The sequence below is a fragment of the Eublepharis macularius genome, chromosome 4 (genome assembly GCF_028583425.1).
Source record: "Eublepharis macularius isolate TG4126 chromosome 4, MPM_Emac_v1.0, whole genome shotgun sequence".
NCBI lineage: Eukaryota > Metazoa > Chordata > Lepidosauria > Squamata > Eublepharidae > Eublepharis > Eublepharis macularius.
The window spans coordinates 44,443,966-44,459,874 of NC_072793.1; the positions used below are offsets into that span (position 1 = coordinate 44,443,966).

At 42.4% G+C, this 15,909-nt stretch overlaps 2 protein-coding genes across 3 annotated transcripts; one reads left to right on the forward strand and one right to left on the reverse strand.

The window, feature by feature from the left end:
* The first annotated feature begins 1,486 nt into the window (after window positions 1-1,486).
* LOC129328571 (resistin-like) lies at window positions 1,487-6,698 on the forward strand. 2 transcript variants are annotated; one of them, XM_054977717.1, is made up of 4 exons: window positions 1,487-1,570; window positions 4,853-5,006; window positions 6,291-6,368; window positions 6,489-6,698. In XM_054977717.1, exons 2-4 carry the CDS (start codon window positions 4,871-4,873, stop codon window positions 6,626-6,628), a joined length of 354 nt encoding a protein of 117 aa, XP_054833692.1. In that variant the 5' UTR covers window positions 1,487-1,570; window positions 4,853-4,870; the 3' UTR covers window positions 6,629-6,698. The 2 variants fall into 2 exon arrangements, with proteins under 2 accessions (XP_054833692.1, XP_054833690.1); XM_054977715.1 differs by lacking the exon at window positions 1,487-1,570 and adding an exon at window positions 3,766-3,851.
* Window positions 6,699-10,770: 4,072 nt separating this feature from the next.
* On the reverse strand, window positions 10,771-15,874 carry LOC129328917 (resistin-like). The gene is made up of 4 exons (XM_054978242.1): window positions 15,827-15,874; window positions 14,142-14,280; window positions 11,425-11,502; window positions 10,771-10,969 (listed from the first exon to the last, which is right to left on the reverse strand). Exons 2-4 carry the CDS (start codon window positions 14,263-14,265, stop codon window positions 10,839-10,841), a joined length of 333 nt encoding a protein of 110 aa, XP_054834217.1. The 5' UTR covers window positions 14,266-14,280; window positions 15,827-15,874; the 3' UTR covers window positions 10,771-10,838.
* Window positions 15,875-15,909: the final 35 nt, after the last annotated feature.

Genomic DNA, 15,909 nt, shown 5'->3' on the forward strand with positions numbered 1-15,909 from the left:
AAGGTCTACAGGAAACCAACTCACACTGATTGGTACTTACACAAAAACTCCAATCACCACCCCCGACAGAAAAGAGGCATAATGAAAACATTAGTGGATCGTGCAAGACGGATATGTGAGCCGCACTTTCTCACTGAGGAAATTAATCATCTAAACCACGCACTTCAGGCAAATGGCTACTCCAGAAATGAAATCCGAAGAGCAATCAAACCCAGGATGAATCAAACAACCAAGGAAAAACAGTCTCCCACAGGAAAAGTGTTTTTGCCATATATCAAAGGAATTACTGATCAGATGGGAAAGCTTATGAAAAAGCATAACCTTCAAGCAGTATTCAGACCCACCCGAAAAATACAACAGATGCTACGATCAGCAAAAGACAGTAGAGACCCCCTCACCTCTGCAGGAGTATACCGTATACCCTGCAGCTGTGGACAAGTGTACATCGGGACCACAAAGCGTAGCATCCAGACAAGAATAAAAGAACATGAAAGACACTGCAGACTTGGACAACCTGAAAAATCAGCAGTGGCTGAACATAGCCTAACACAAACAGGGCACAGTATCTTATTCCAGGACACCAAAATACTGGACAACACTTCCAACTACTTTGTCAGACTGCACAGGGAAGCCATTGAAATTCACAAGCATAAGCAAAACTTCAACAGGAAAGAAGAAACCTTAAGAATGAACAGAGCATGGTTTCCAGTTCTGAAAAACACCAGGCTAACAAAACACTCTACACCCGACAATAGCCCTGCGGAGAAGATTAGCACATCAAGCACCAATCCATATGCAAAAGAACCTCCTCAGGATACAGTGAAGCCTCCCGCCATTAGCATTCCACACCCTGGGAAACTCTTACAGGATGACTCAGCTCAACCCCACCCCTCCTGAGTAGATATAAATGACCTGCCAACACCTTTTCCACACTGTGACACTGAGAGATCTCTGTCTTTTGGTGCTACACCTCTGAAGATGCCAGCCACAGCTGCTGGCGAAACGTCAGGAACTACAATGCCAAGACCACGGCAATACAGCCCGGAAAATCCACAACAACCAGTGTGTGTGAACTTTTCCTGTATGCCGTCTCCTGTATGCAGCCTCTCCACCCTGTTAAAAATAATGACGTTGAGTACACTCTGTCTGCTTTCCTGGTACCTGAGAGGAGGAAGTCATTCATATTAGCAGCTGCTGCTGTTTCGCACTGAAGAACAGGGGTCTCATAGTTTGCAAATTTGCACTGAAGAATGAAGTGTCTTTCAGTAGGCCACCAAAGTGGTAGTTCCTGGGGGAAACCCCACACAATCATAATTATCTCTTGTAATCTGCTGTGTTCAGTACATGATTCTTCATTCTTGTTTTGCATCATAAATATTGAGCAAACTAGGACATTTCATGAGAACATTGTGTAAGAAGTTGCCTCAAGTATTGTCCAGTTCTGAACAGGGGATTAACGTTTTTTGAAAAGGCAAACAAGTCTCTTGAGAAATCTTGCAATTCAGCTGTATATAAAGGGGACAGCATGCTCAGTTAGTGAAATCCTGCAAGTAGCCCCTGGTTCTAGAAGGTAAGTGAATGCTTGTTAGGCAAAGAAATGAAGTGTTGATGATAGTATGTGTTTGGGGAGGGGGTGATGAAGCACAGGCTTCTGTGTTTTCCAAGAAAAATTACCAACAGAAACTTGTCAAACTGCCCAAGGGTTTTTTTTTTTAAAAACTAACTCTTAAAAAAAGCTGCAGTACTACAGCCCAAGCTCTGCTCACAACCTGAGTTCGATCCTGGTGGAAGCCGGGGTTCAGGTAGCCGGCTTAAGGTAAAATGAGTACCCAGTTTCCTGGGGGTAAAGTGTAGATGTCTGGGGAAGGCAATGGCAAACTACCCCGTAACAAAAAGTCTGCTAAGAAAACATTGTGATGCGATATCCCCTCATGGGTCAGTAATGACTCAGTGCTTGCACAGGTGACTACCTTTACCTTTTTTAATTGATTGCCAATTAAAATACAGATTCTTGACAGAGGTATGTTCTGAGAAACGGAATGAAGTATCTGCAGCAGTTTCTCTTTGTTCAGTTACAGATACAAATAGCTCATGGCTAGGAAGAGAAGACCATCAGAAATTTGTCCAGTTTTCTTTCCTACCTGCTGTAGCTAGCAAGACTTCAGTTTTGCTTAGAGCAGGTAGAGAATGAAGATAGGAAATGGATAGGTAGGAGAACATACATGCTTTTTCATTGTTTTCATGCTCTGAAAAAGGCAGAGGCAGGATCCCTGGGACACTGGTCATCTTAGCTGCATATCTTTGACTAGCTCATTTCTCCACTCAAAATCACCCCTTCAGGAATGTAGATATAGAATTACCCTTATAAACAGGGCAAATCCACGCTCACTCATCTTCTGCTTATCTTGCGCTGTCGTGGCAATCGCCTTTATTCTGCTACCAGGCTGTGCATCCTCACATCCACCCTTCCGGTGCGTCTTCATGGCGCAATCAGTTCTCCACACTCCACTGAGTACAGCGTTACCATGGGCGGTTCCATCCTCTGCCGTCAGAATTGACGGCGCACTCACTTCCCTTTTTTTAAAAAAAGGGGTCAATTATCCGGTGTACTGATATCTTGAATTTGTTTCCCGCACCTGCCGTTCACTGGAGACGACCGTTGTCGGAAATACAGGATTGCTCGGCTTCACACCTTGCACTCTTGAAAATTGGGGAACTCAATAGGGAAATGGTCCCCGTGCGACATGCGCATGCTCCGGTGACCGTTTCTTTTCCCGCGCAAACTGCTGCTCACTAGGGTTGGTTTACTGGTATACCGACCATTATGCACTGTTAAAAAAAAGGGAAGAAAATGGATTTCCGCGAATATCACGTGGTTTGGAGGGAAGGCGCAATAGTAGCGCGGTGATGGCGGGGAACACGCAGAACGGGAAAGCGTGTGAGTATCTGCGTGAATAGCATGCTGCTTGTGAAAAAGCCGTGGAATCAAATAGGTAGTGTGGATTCGGCCATACATCAGCAATTCAGTGGAAGAAGAAGATGGCAAGGGGGATGCATGAGGGGAGAGATCATGCTTTGCATGCATAAGGACTCAAGTTCAGTTCCTGGTGTTGCCAGTTAAAACTTTCTGGTAGTAGGTGGTATGAAAGATCTCTGTTTGAGATCATGGCAAATGGCTGCCAGTCAGAGTAGACAATACTAATCTTGATAGGCCAATGTTAGACTCAGTATGACGTACCTTTGTGTATTCAAACACACTAACACAAAATGGACAAAATCTCAGCTTTGTTGAAGCTGAATTTTTAAAAAATTTAACAGGCCTTTGTTTCACAAAAGTATGTAATTATTATTTGTATTTTAAAATGTTTATACTCTGCCTAGCTTAAGGTCACGTACAGTTAAACAATAAAAATATACAAAATATGGTAAAACCAAAATTAATTCCCCCTTTCTCAGAATATGCCTGCATCAAAAGCCCTTACAAATAAAACAATCTTATTGTACCTCCTAAAAACTTACAAAGATGGTGCCACCCCTCCCCTTCTTCAGGAGCCCATTTCACAAGGTGGGAGCCACTATAGAGAAGAAGCAGGTTCTAGCAGATGCCAAACAGGCTACTTTTTAAACAGAGAACAAATAGATCATGGCAACCAGAATACTATAGTTGGCATTAGTGGAGATATTGGCTGATTCCGCACACGTTGGATAATGCACTTTCAATGCACTTTAGCAATTGTTTGGAAGTGGATTTTTTATTTCAGACACGAAAAATTCAGTTCCAAATGATCTCTAAAGAGGATTGGAAGTGCATTATCCAACGTGTGCGGAATCAGCCATTAAGAAAGACGCAAGTAACTGTTGTTTGCTCCTACATCATCCTATGCAATCAGCTGTACTGGAGTATTTAGAAAAAACACGTGTTAACAGCTTGTATACGGGGAGGGAGAGGATCTCCTCATTTATTCAACTGTTCTATTTACTTAGCTCAGACTGCACTGACCTCTACAGCAAAAATTAGAGTGTTTATGAGTTGCTCTTGGGTGAAGTGTAAGATTCAAAATATAATGTTTTGCTGTTACAGAAGTTAAACTACAGCAGTATTGCTTAGAAGCTAATATGTTACCATAATCAGAAATATGAGATGTTATTTTAAAATATGGATGTGAGTGTGTTGGAGGGGTGGCAAGCAGAGAATGTTATTGCCCACTTGCCTTGTCTGGGTTATTGGTTGGTCACTGTGGGAAACAGGGTGCTGGACTAGCTAGTTTTGATACAATCCAGCTGGTCCCTTCTTGTGTACTTAAAATAATTACTGGTGTTCTTAGTAATTTTAAAATTCTTTCTGAATGGGTTTCTTTCAAGTCTATCATGACTTAGTTTCATGTACAGTGTTTCAATCATGTGCTTAATTGGGCATTTTTTCCACCTTTGCCTTCTTTTTAACAGAGAGGAAGAGTTCTATGAAACTCAAGTTAGTTCATTGCGATGAGATTCTTAGAGCAGAACCACAAGTGACAAAAGGCACAGATTGGACACTTGTCAGCTTCCCTCAAGTTTTGATGGGAAATGTAGGCAGCTTGGCGGAATGTTGGACAAGTGACAGTTGAAAAGTCCATTGGACAGCAGTCAGAGAGCCAAGCTGCAAGACCAGGATGCCTACATTTCCCATCAAAACTTGAGGGAAGCTGACAAGTGTCCAATCTGTGCCTTTTGTCACTTGTGGTTCTGCTCTTAGTTGACCATAGTAAAGTTACTATGTTCCTGTGTGATCATTAACTCTGCTTTCCCTCCTCCAGATTTTGCCACCCTAGCATGGCACAGCAAGTGAGGGCTTTTCATTGTTTCTTTGCAGGAAGATCTCTGCACCAAGATGATGAAGATCATTATAGTCCTGCTGCTTGCAGTGTTGATCCCTCCTCAGTACACACGTGCTCAGTCATGTACTCAGTCATGTACAGTTGATAATGTGATCAACTTGATGGTCAAGTCATCCGCTGAAGCAATAGGTATTCAGTTCTGTGGGAAACAGGGTTGGCAGCTCCAGCTTGGGATATCCCTGGAGATTTGGGGACAGTGGTTTAGAACCCGAATTGTGTAGTGGTTAGAGTGTTGGTATGGAGAGACCTAGTGTCATGGGAACTGGTGAGGCTGCGGATAGGACAGCCCCTTATGGACAGGAATTCCCTTCCAAGGAGCCCTTCAGCCACACATGTCCCCTCTTTTCCTCCTGCAAATAACTAACAGTGCAATTCTAAACAGAGATAGCCGAGTCTAAGCTTATTGATTTCAATGCACTTAAACTGGAGTACATCTGCTTAGGATTGCACTGTAATTTACTCTGCTGGTATGGACGAAAGGTTCAGATTTTCTCTGCCTCCCTCTCTAGGCTAGATTGGAAAAGAAAAGCTCCTTTATTGTGGCTAGCTCAGTCTCACTCAGGATAGTTTTTCAGCCATGCACATAGCTGTTTTCTGCCTCCCTTCTTGTCCTGTACATCTCTTTATTTTCCTGTTCTGTGTTGCCTGGTAGACCAAGAAAGAAAAGGGAATGTGGTAGCAGCAGCCTGAAGATGACTTTGCTATATTTGTCATGGCTGAACTGATTTGCTCTGCTATCAGGGTAAACACACATGCAAATGGGATATTTGTCGCCGGAACAGAAATGGCCCAGAGTTATTTGGATGTGATTTCTGTTTTGGGAATAAGAGTAAATTTCTTTCACTTCATTGTCTATATAGAAACAGAAGCAATCCTCTTCTACTTGAGTAAGGACTTTTCCCTCCCTCTCCTGCAATACTGGAGATTGTGGCACTCATTGCAATAAATAGGCAGTAGATTCAAATATACAAAAAGAAGCAATTCTTCACACAATGCATACTTATCTTGTGTAACTCACTGCCTTGATAACTATAAAAGGGGGCTAGACAAATTCATAAAGATCTGTCAATGGGTATTAGCCATGGTAGCTGAACAGGACATTTTTGTTGGGAGGCAATATAGCTGTCCAGGTTGCTCTTTAAATGCACAGGCAGGACAAGCTTTAGTGGAGCAGTTGATTCCATAATCTCCCAGGCAGGGGTGAGGCTGTTGATGAGTCAAATGCCCAGAGGCAGCTGTAGGGAGCTCTAGGGAAATGGCAGCTGTAAGGAGTGTTCGCCTTCCATGCATCTTGGTCTACCATAGTGAGAAGCAAAATGATGGACTTGATAGACCATTCGTCTGCTCTGTCAAGGCTGTTCTTATGTACTTAAGGGTGACCATGATGAAAGTAACTCCTGTCTCATTTTGCAGTGTCTTCGATCCTGTCAAAAGTCGATATGATTTGCACCAATGTGAGCGCACGTGGGGCTGATGTTTCCTGTCCTTCAGGTGAGTCATTTCCTATGCTTGAGGAGGAGTTCCCTCTGGGAGAGAATTAAAGGCTGGGAATTGAGGATGGGGTGAAGTGTTCTGCTGCCTTTCCATCTAAGCTCTTTCTTTCTCTCTTAGGTTACAAGGCTACTTCCTGTGCTTGTGGAATGGCTTGTGGCTCCTGGGATATTCGTGGTAATTCTGATTGTCACTGCCAGTGTCGTAATATTGACTGGACTTCTGCCCGATGTTGCAAAATAGGTCTTCTCAGCGAATAGTGCCACAGAAGCATGCTGGCTATTTGGCTGTAGCTACTATGCTCAATAAAAGCATCTATAATTTGTAGAAGAGTCTAATTTTGATTTTTTTCCCGCCCTGAATTCTGTCTGGAGACAAAAAATTGGCACGATTGCAGAGCTGTAACAACATATTGATAGTAGGGTTTGGAACTTTTCCGTGAAGACAGCAGTATTTGCCCAACCTTTGACTGGAGGACACTCCAACCTTTGATTGGAGTTCCATTGGAGGAACAGCCACTTAAGTTAGAGGAAGGATCCTTAGACTGGAGGAAGGCTTCATACTTTGCTCAGTGGATGGGAGGATATATACCATTATCAGTTTAAATGAGTCATAGTTAAATGTATTGCCTTAAGTCCCGAGGCTTCTCACTAGGAGGCAATTTCATCAGTCTAGTTTGTCTGCCTAACTTTCTCCAAAAGAGACTCAGGGCCAAGCTGCAAGTGACGACTGACACTTGCCTGGCAAGTGAACAGACTCACATGTATTCCTCCCTGTTCACTTGCCATTCACTTGCGCTCCACTTGATCAAGTGGAGCGCAAGTGAATGGCAAGTGAACAGGGAGGAATACATGTGAGTCTGTTCACTTGCCAGGCAAGTGTCATTTGTCACTTGTAGCTTGGCCCTTAGATAGGACAGAAAGAGCAGTTATAATTTCTCTATCTTCCTGTAATCATGGTAGACAAAGACATAAGTAGCAATGTAGATCCTTTGTAAAATCCTAAAATAAAAGCCATGTGCTGTCTTTTGAGAACAACTAAAATAAGATAACACACTGTGCTAGCTTTTGAGTTCTCCAGAATTCATCTTTTTTTTAATCTTTAAACTCTGAGCAGCATTCAGTCCTTGAAGTGAGACCTGAAAACAGCTTTTGTTCCTTTAAGAAAAACTGTTATTACAAAATAATTTACAGGGTTCTTCTTGCAGTACTTTCCCCATCAAGTCACAAAGTCTCCTTTTAAGAGTTTAATGATTTCTTTTATTAAAATAAACTCAGGTCTTTTTAATAAAGCAAGATATCAAAATATAAATGCCTATTAAGATAAAACATACAAATATGGAACAGATGAAGGCAAGAAGAATGAAGTGTTCTAACATTTCTCAATTAAATCTAAGTTTAAATCAATCAGATCTGTTATGAAATGCATTGAAGTTTCATAACAAACTTTGCAAGAAGGGAGTTTCTCATCTAGATCTTTATGACATTTCTTTCAGCAAAACCGCTGATCTGCTGTTCGGGTTAGCACTGTTATATGTTATCTTATGCAGAAATCAAAGATCTTTTTCATCTAGTAGCATAGATAAACTATGATTAGTTTGAGATTTAATTAATTATTCATATTTTCAATCATGTGACATTCTACCTAGCCAAAAAGTGGCACTATGTCCTGCTGCAAGATAAGAGATATAAATCAGTAGAGATGACAGGAAAATTTAAGTGAGCAGATCATCATTGGTCCATTCTAACAATTAGAGAACATTTATCTGATACTGTCCACTATTTTTAATTGGCTGTCAAAGATGAAAGAGCACCTGTGTAGTTCTACAGCATGCTAGAAAAAACCTACAGTAAAGTTCATCCAGAGTTCGCTAGAATACATGTGTATCACTAAGTCTAACATACTGTAATCCATATTTCCGTGCCATGGTTGTCATGGAGTCTGGTCCTTATATGGTTGTCCTTGGGTCACCCATGATGCTGTGCATACAACCACAGTGTGGTTGGCCTATCCTTCCATCCAGCTGCAGTCAAACTATGTCCTCTCCACTCCTCATTTTGGCGTGTGTGGGGGTGTGGAATGGCCTTATTATCAGGGTTTCCATCCTAGAGATCATCATTGCCTCAGTCAGCAGCACTATATGTGACATCTCAGTGGTATAAATTATGACAGAAAAATACATCATTATCACTGAAAACAATAACTGTTCCCCTCTGCTAGCAGATATCTTGGTGAATACTGCACTGACTAATGTAACAGCCAGTTATTGCACACTATCAAGAGTATATGCACTGTTTCTATCTATCTATCTATCTATCTATCTATCTATCTATCTATCTATCTATCTATCTATCTATCTATCTATCTATCTATCTATCTATCTATCTATCTATCTATCTATCTATCTATCTATCTATCTATCTATCTATCTATCTATCTATCTATCTATCTATCTATCTATCTATCTATCTATCTATCTATCTATATCTGTCTGTCTGTCTGTCTGTCTGTCTGTCTGTCTGTCTGTCTGTCTGTCTAAACCTATGTGAACTAGCAAAATCAAAAAGAGTCCAGTAGCACCTTTAAGACTAACCAATTTTATTGTAGCATAAGCTTTCAAGAATCACAGTTCTCTTCGTCAGATGCATGGAGGGCAAAAAGAGAAACTGCTGACCAGTTTCTCTTTTTGCCCTCCATGCATCTTATGAAGAGAACTGTGATTCTCGAAAGCTTATGCTACAATAAAATTGGTTAGTCTTAAAGGTGCTACTGGACTCTTTTTGATTTTGCTACTACAGACTAACACGGCTAACTCCTCTGGATATGTGACCTAGATTGCTCTGGCCTATGTCTTTAGAAAAAGGTCTCATAAGAAGGAGCTTTGGTGAAAAGAAGCAATTAACACAAAGGGACCTATTTACATGAACCAGAAACACACCACAGCCAAAATGAATAATTAAAAAAAAGAAAGTGGAAAAAATTGTTTCCCCTAAACTGTCTATCACATGTTGTAGCTGTGTTTCCTACACCAAGAGGAGGACTCAGAGTAATTCCATGAAGAAAGGGGACCTTTTTTGTCAGGGCTGCCAAGGGGATGTGATGGATGAGTGCTGATGAATACTGGATTGCTACTAAACCCACATAATTCCAGACTCCAGACTCGTATCTGAAGAAGAGAGCGTTGACACTTGAAAGCTCACTCTGAAAATCTTGTTGGTCTCTAAGGTGCCATGAACTCAAATCCTAAAGTTCTATTATTAATCCCTAGATAAAGATTCCTTAAGAAAGAACACACATAAAAGGCTTGATTATAACAAGATGACCAGACCCAGGAACCTTGAATTTTGTACCTCCAGCCCCTCCTCTCAGCTGGCCACATATCCCACAAACCCAGGTAAGCTCTCATTAAGTACCAGCAAAGACAATGTTAGCACAGCCAGCGTTCTTTGTGATCATCTAACACTCCTCTCCACTTTAGGATTGCCAGGTCCCTATTAGACATGGGCATGAACCACAAAAAAACGAACCATGTGGTTCACGGTTTGTGGGTTTCCACGAACCAGGAACCACAAACTCCCACAAACTGGGGCAAGTTCCCAAACCAGCTTGTAGTTCGTGGGGTTTAAATGCCCCTTTCTGGCTGCTTAGCAGCAGGGAAAGGGGCATTTGATCATTTAAAGAGCCCTTTCCTGCCGCTTGCAAGCGGCAGGGCCCTTTAAACGGCCCAAACCCCACAAACTCCAGCCCCAGCCCCCCACCCCAAACCCCAATTTAATGGATGGGTTTCCCTTTTTGACAACAGTCATTCTCAAACTATTGGTCACAACTCAAGTGTGGGTTGAAGTCATGACGCATGCAGGTTCATAAGCCCAGAAGGGAGGAAAAGGAAACATGCAACACCCACCCTTTGAAGACTGAAGCTGAAAGAGGAAGCTCTATGCCTGCCTTCCCCCAATAGCAGGAAACAAAAGATGGAACTGCCACCTTCCTTCCTTCCTTCCTTCCTTCCTTCCTTCCTTCCTTCCTTCCTTCCTTCCTTCCTTCCTTCCTTCCTTGTGGTACAGACAGCAATAAGCTCCCGCTGTTTCTGTCCCAAAGTCAGGGTTGCTTTGAATATACATTTTTTAAAATAGCTGATTGTTCTAGAATTTTTTTTGATGCCCCGGAACAAACCTATTACATCTTTCCCTCCACTTCACCCACCTTGTAAATATTGGTTAGTACTTTGTGCTGCCACAATAGAATTGAGGGCAAAAGCTAGGAAGCATGTGCCTACATAAATAAAAGAATGTCAATCCTATTACCAGTACAGAGTGGCAGCATTTGCCCCATTGGCTCTGCAGTCCCTCCCTCCCCCATTTCTCAGTCTGCAGGGGAAATAAACAAACACTGGACTTCTCAAGAAAGGACAGATGCCTTTATTGATCTACAGAAGCTGGATCCAAGAGTCAGCAAGCAGCTGAGGGATTATCAGATCGACATTTTGCAACATCTGGCAGATGCCCAGTCCATGACGGCACACTGGCAGTGGCAGACATGTTCACCTCGAATATCCCAGGAACCACAAGCCATTCCACAGGAACAGGCAGTGACTTTAAAACCTGAGAGCGGGAGAAGAGAGGTTGCAATGAAAAGCAGTTGACCACTTCATCCTCTATGTCACGAAGGATCTCCATTTTCCAGCGCAATAACATTCAAGTGCTTGCTGCTGTGCTTGGTAGCTAATCCAACCAACCTGCAGCAGGCTAGCTTGCACCTTTACCACATATACAAGGCAAGCAAATATCTATGGAAATGAGCTTTAAAACTGCCCATAGAATAATTTCTCTCGATGCTCACCTGTTGTCAATTCCCCAACTTCTTTCAGGGTATAAGCTTTTGAGCTCCAAAGCATCCTTGATCAGAAGAAGGGAGTGTCACTCTTGAAAGCTTATACCCTAAAAATGCTGGTTTTTAAGGTGCTACTGGACTCAACTCTTGCAGTTCTGCTGCAGGCCAACCTGAAAGTACCCCAGCTCCTAAATCTCTCCCACAACAGTAACACAGAGTGACTCACCTGAAGGACAGGTAGCAAGTCGTCCACGTGACTTCACATTCATACAAGTCAGCTGAGCCTTCGCTAGAGCTGTAGACACTGCAAGACAAGACAGAGGTTTCCTGTCACCACAAGCCACCCTTGCTCAATCTGAAGAGGTTTATTTGTTCTTGTTACTATATAGACAACTAGGAGCAAATGGGATTGGTCTCTTTCTCAGACAAGCAGGGCTATAATCTGCACAGTCACCCATAACATTTTATTGGTTTATTATTTAGAAAATTGATATGCTGCCTCTCCAGAAACCTTCTCTGATAGAAATCCCACTCCCACTCCTTCAGACCATACCTGTCCTGACCACAGCTTCACACTGATTATGGGGAAAAATACTTATCTTTTTCTAATTACAAATTATGACAATGAAAAGGAAAAAAAATAATGTATGACCACAGTTTGAAATAAAGGAAAAAATAGTAATGAAAACCTCCTTCCTGCTCCTTTAATTTTTCCCTGCTCCTGTTTTGAAATAGCTTCTGATTTTCTGTTTAATTAACTACTTCCTGTTGGTTTGTGATGTCCTGTTATATCACAATGTATTCCTAATCCATCTTTTCCCCTGGCCTGGAGAGAAGAAGGGAGGATTTAATTGCTGCATTTTTCTTGCTTGCAAAGTATGTTTATTAATTTTTATTATTAGAATTTCAAAATTTTACAACCATAAAAAAATTAATGAACAATTGCATTTGCTGCAAAAAGAGGGGAAAAACACGTACACCCTCTGCCCTCTACTCCAGGGAAAAAGGAACTGATCAAGACTCTATTAATGAATGTCAGGGCATAGGGATCACAAATGAACAGGATTAATTAATTAAGCATACGCAGCAGAAAGCGTTAGGAAATAAGGGGAAATAGCAGAGAAACAGGGAACCTGCATTAAAAGGGCTTCTAACCTTACAGTAAACTTTACAGAAGGATTCTGTCGTTGGGCCATCATTTCAAGATTTTAAAATGGACTATAGATCTATATTAAGAGTAATATAGAACCCTATTTGAATTCTTCTTGCAGCTCAATGCAGAAAAGGAATCCTTCAGCAGAACAAAGGGGATCAACATTACATAAATATCAAGTTCAATGTTGTTTTCTCCCAAGCAAGGGATATGGGATTGCATATAGGACAGCACGTTTATTTTCATTGCAGCTGTTAAAACACGTTTTTACAGGAGGATAAAAATGTATGGAAGCCACTCTTTAAGGAGTTTAGTCTATTATGGTCTTGAAAAAAGGTTCCGTGCACTGAGGAATGTGTCTGGCAACTTTTCAGAGAGAAGTTGAGTGCTTCAAAAGTGCTTTTTAATTCCACAGAAAGCAGAAGTAAAAGCAGTTGAAGTCTACAATTTCTGGACACTTTCCAATGTCAGTGTTTGTTAGGCAAGGTATCGGCTTTTAGGATGGGCTTCTTACTTCAGGATGAATCCAATCTGAAGCTTACTTCAGCAAACATAAGAATGAGCAGAGCCAGCCATAATAACAGAGCTTTTCTAATCTGAGCTACAGGGGGTGCCAGAGCAGACATAGACTGGAAATTAAATCAGCTCTGGAGTTCCTGTCTTATGACCAGCCCATAGTCATTCTGGCTTTGTAATTCTGTGGGGCCAGCCATGATTGCTGATGAGGCAACGAGGTAGCAGCAGCCCCTGCTGCCTCTTCCTCATCATCAGTTTAACACAAAGAGGATGGTCCAGATGTGACTATAGCTACTTCTACTTCTTCACCCCCCTCTGCCTCCTCCTTTCAAAAAGATGAGGATGCTGCAGCAGCCACTGCATTCACACCTCACTCACCCTTCCTGGGAGGAAGAAGATGTGCTAGCTGTTGCCTTCTCCTCATGAAGATGGCGGCCCAGGAGCAAATGAAGTGGCCACAAACCTCCACACCCAACAACAGGCTAGGCCAGATGGCAGCAGTATAAAGCCAGTCCATCTGTTAGGCACACCTAGGTGCAGGGCTTTTTTTCAGCGGGAACACGATGGAATGGAGTTCTGGCACCTCTTAAAAATGGTCACATGGCTGGTGGCCCCACCCTCTGATCTCCAGACAGAGGGGAGTTTAGATTGCCCTCCACACCAGCGATGTGGAGGGCAATCTAAACACCCCTCTGTCTGGAGATCAGGGGGCAGGGCCACCGGCCATGTGACCATTTGCTGAGGGCAATTTAAACATTAAAAAATCCCCCCTTGTTCCAGCTGACCCAAAGTGACGTCATTGTGTGGTCTTGAGTTCCACCACTGAGTTCTACCACCTCTTTTCCCAGAAAAAAAAGCCCTGCCTAGGTGACTGCTTGAAGCACCACCTTGCCCACTTGGGCATTGGGATTTACCATGGCAAGTGTCCCAGTGGGCCATCTTTCTCCTTCCCTCCTCAATGGTGCAGGGGGAGGGGAGGAGGACACTTGCCATATTCCTGCCTCCCTGTGGTATGTGCTGAGGGGAGTGGCTTGGGGGTCCTTGTGTAGTAGTTATCGAGAGACACTGCCCACTAGGAAATTTCATGATAAATTAAAAGACCGATCCATATCTCTGACAGTTTAATGGCTCATGCTTTTTAATTGACAGTATACTTTCTGAGTAATTCGTTTTTGTTAAAACCAGACAATCCATTTAGGAGAACTGAGAATTTTAGAGGGGCAATGAAGCACAACATTTCAAGCATCATAAATGGTCCACATAGAATTAGATACCTTGGCGGGTAACAGATGCGCTGATCTTCTGGTCAATTGCATTATCAACTACACATGTCTGAGCACTTGTGAACTGGATGGAGATCAACACAGCAGCCACCAGGAATATGGTAACCTTCATCATCTTGCACACAGAATCCTGCAGAGGAATAATCACAGTCGTCGCATACTGGGCTATGTCAGGGCGATAGTATCTAGAGGGGAGATTGACCAGAACTCATATTCTAACAGGAAGAAGAACATGATATATTTATTTTGGCCAGCTCTGAGAATCACATTCTTCAGATGGCTCACTTTTGAAGGAAAAGGGGAAACAAAGAGGGAAACAAAAATTATTGCTAATGGGGAGCTTGGATGAAGCCCTGTCTGTGGAACTACAGCCAGTTATAAAAAATAAGCAAAAGAAAAGAATGCGAACATCAATAGAACATGACTATAGCCTGGACTGTTGTACGGTTACTCTGTAGACACTTGCATGTTTCAGTGTCAGGTATTTGTGATGTATCTTTACCTGGAGCAGGATGTATGAGAGAAATGCACTATTCCAGAGCAGATGGGAGCTGGTAGATATGGGAATAGGCTTTAGCAAAGATGGCCTATATCAGGCAAAGATGCTCACTACCTATGTACTCTCTGAAGCACCCTGAGAGTTGATGTTGCAGGGCCTCCTATTTCTTCCACCTCTTCTCTAATACTATGCAAGATCAGATTGGTGAGGCATAGACTGCAAGCCTCACTGGGATGGTACAGGAAGAGGAAATTGACCTGGCTTGCATAACAGCTCAGGCCTGTTGGACAAAGGCTGGGTAGTGGCTTGATAGCACTCTATGGGTCTGTTGTTGAATTACCTGAGCAGCGATTGTGATTAACAAAGGCCAGGAGATGGCTAATGGTCCTAGCTTCACTTGTGATTAGATTTCCAGGGAACTTCTGCATTGCTACTCTGGATGATCCTAGAAGGTTGTCCAGCAAAACTTGATCTTTAAACATGGTCTGAATTTTAATAAGCCCTCGGGAAGCCAAAGAATAGAACGATTGTCAAGGTAGTGTCCATTCCCCCCCTCCCCCCCCAGGAATCTGGTGACTTCCCTGTGAGTTAGCTTTTCTGTTGTCTGCAGCCTGATCTCAAGTTTCTCAGTTTTAATATCAAACATGGATTCCCTCCTGCAATCTCAGACAGCGTATGGCCTGAGAAGTCATGAAGCTAACCAACAAACATGGCTCCTGACTCAGGGCTTCTTCCAGAGTTACAGATCCTCAGTATATATACAGATCCTGCTTACATATGTTGGATGCCTTGCTATTGCCTTGCTACTTGGGTTGGGGCCATGGCTTAGTGGCTCAGTGATAGAGCTCCTGCGTGGCATGGAGATGATCCCAGATCTTGTCCCGCCTACATCTCTAGGTACAGGGAAAGAATTTAAGATAGTTTTCCTAGCCATGTATAATTTGCATCTGCAATTGAGTTAAGAGAAACAGCTTCAGATACTTCTCTGAGTGGTCCAAAGCATACCTCTATTGAGCTATGATAATATGTAAAATTTGTAATTAATCAATTTAGCCCATTAGAAACATGTTAATAAATAAATGAAAACATTCATAAGACAGTGTTGACAGCCTTTCTTGAAATATATTTGCAGAAGACACAGATGTCCCATTGCCTTGTCAAAGAAGTGCATACTCACCGTCTAGAATCAAGAACTTCTAGCAAGACGTTTAACTCATGGAGCATGCTGCCCATTTAAATATAGTTGAGGTACAAAATCTC

Excerpts from the sequence above, each read along its gene's own strand:
- LOC129328917 (XM_054978242.1), bottom strand. The coding sequence starts at position 14,265 with ATGATGAAGGTTACCATATTCCTGGTGGCTGCTGTGTTGATCTCCATC. Across the intron at positions 11,503-14,141 it reads CGCATCTGTTACCCGCCAAG|TGTCTACAGCTCTAGCGAAG; the intron begins GTATCTAATTCT and ends CTTGTCTTGCAG. Across the intron at positions 10,970-11,424 it reads ACTTGCTACCTGTCCTTCAG|GTTTTAAAGTCACTGCCTGT; the intron begins GTGAGTCACTCT and ends TCCCGCTCTCAG.
- LOC129328571 (XM_054977715.1), top strand. The coding sequence starts at position 3,783 with ATGATCTCTAAAGAGGATTGGAAGTGCATTATCCAACGTGTGCGGAAT. Across the intron at positions 3,852-4,852 it reads AGCCATTAAGAAAGACGCAA|GAAGATCTCTGCACCAAGAT; the intron begins GTAACTGTTGTT and ends GTTTCTTTGCAG. Across the intron at positions 5,007-6,290 it reads GTCATCCGCTGAAGCAATAG|TGTCTTCGATCCTGTCAAAA; the intron begins GTATTCAGTTCT and ends CTCATTTTGCAG.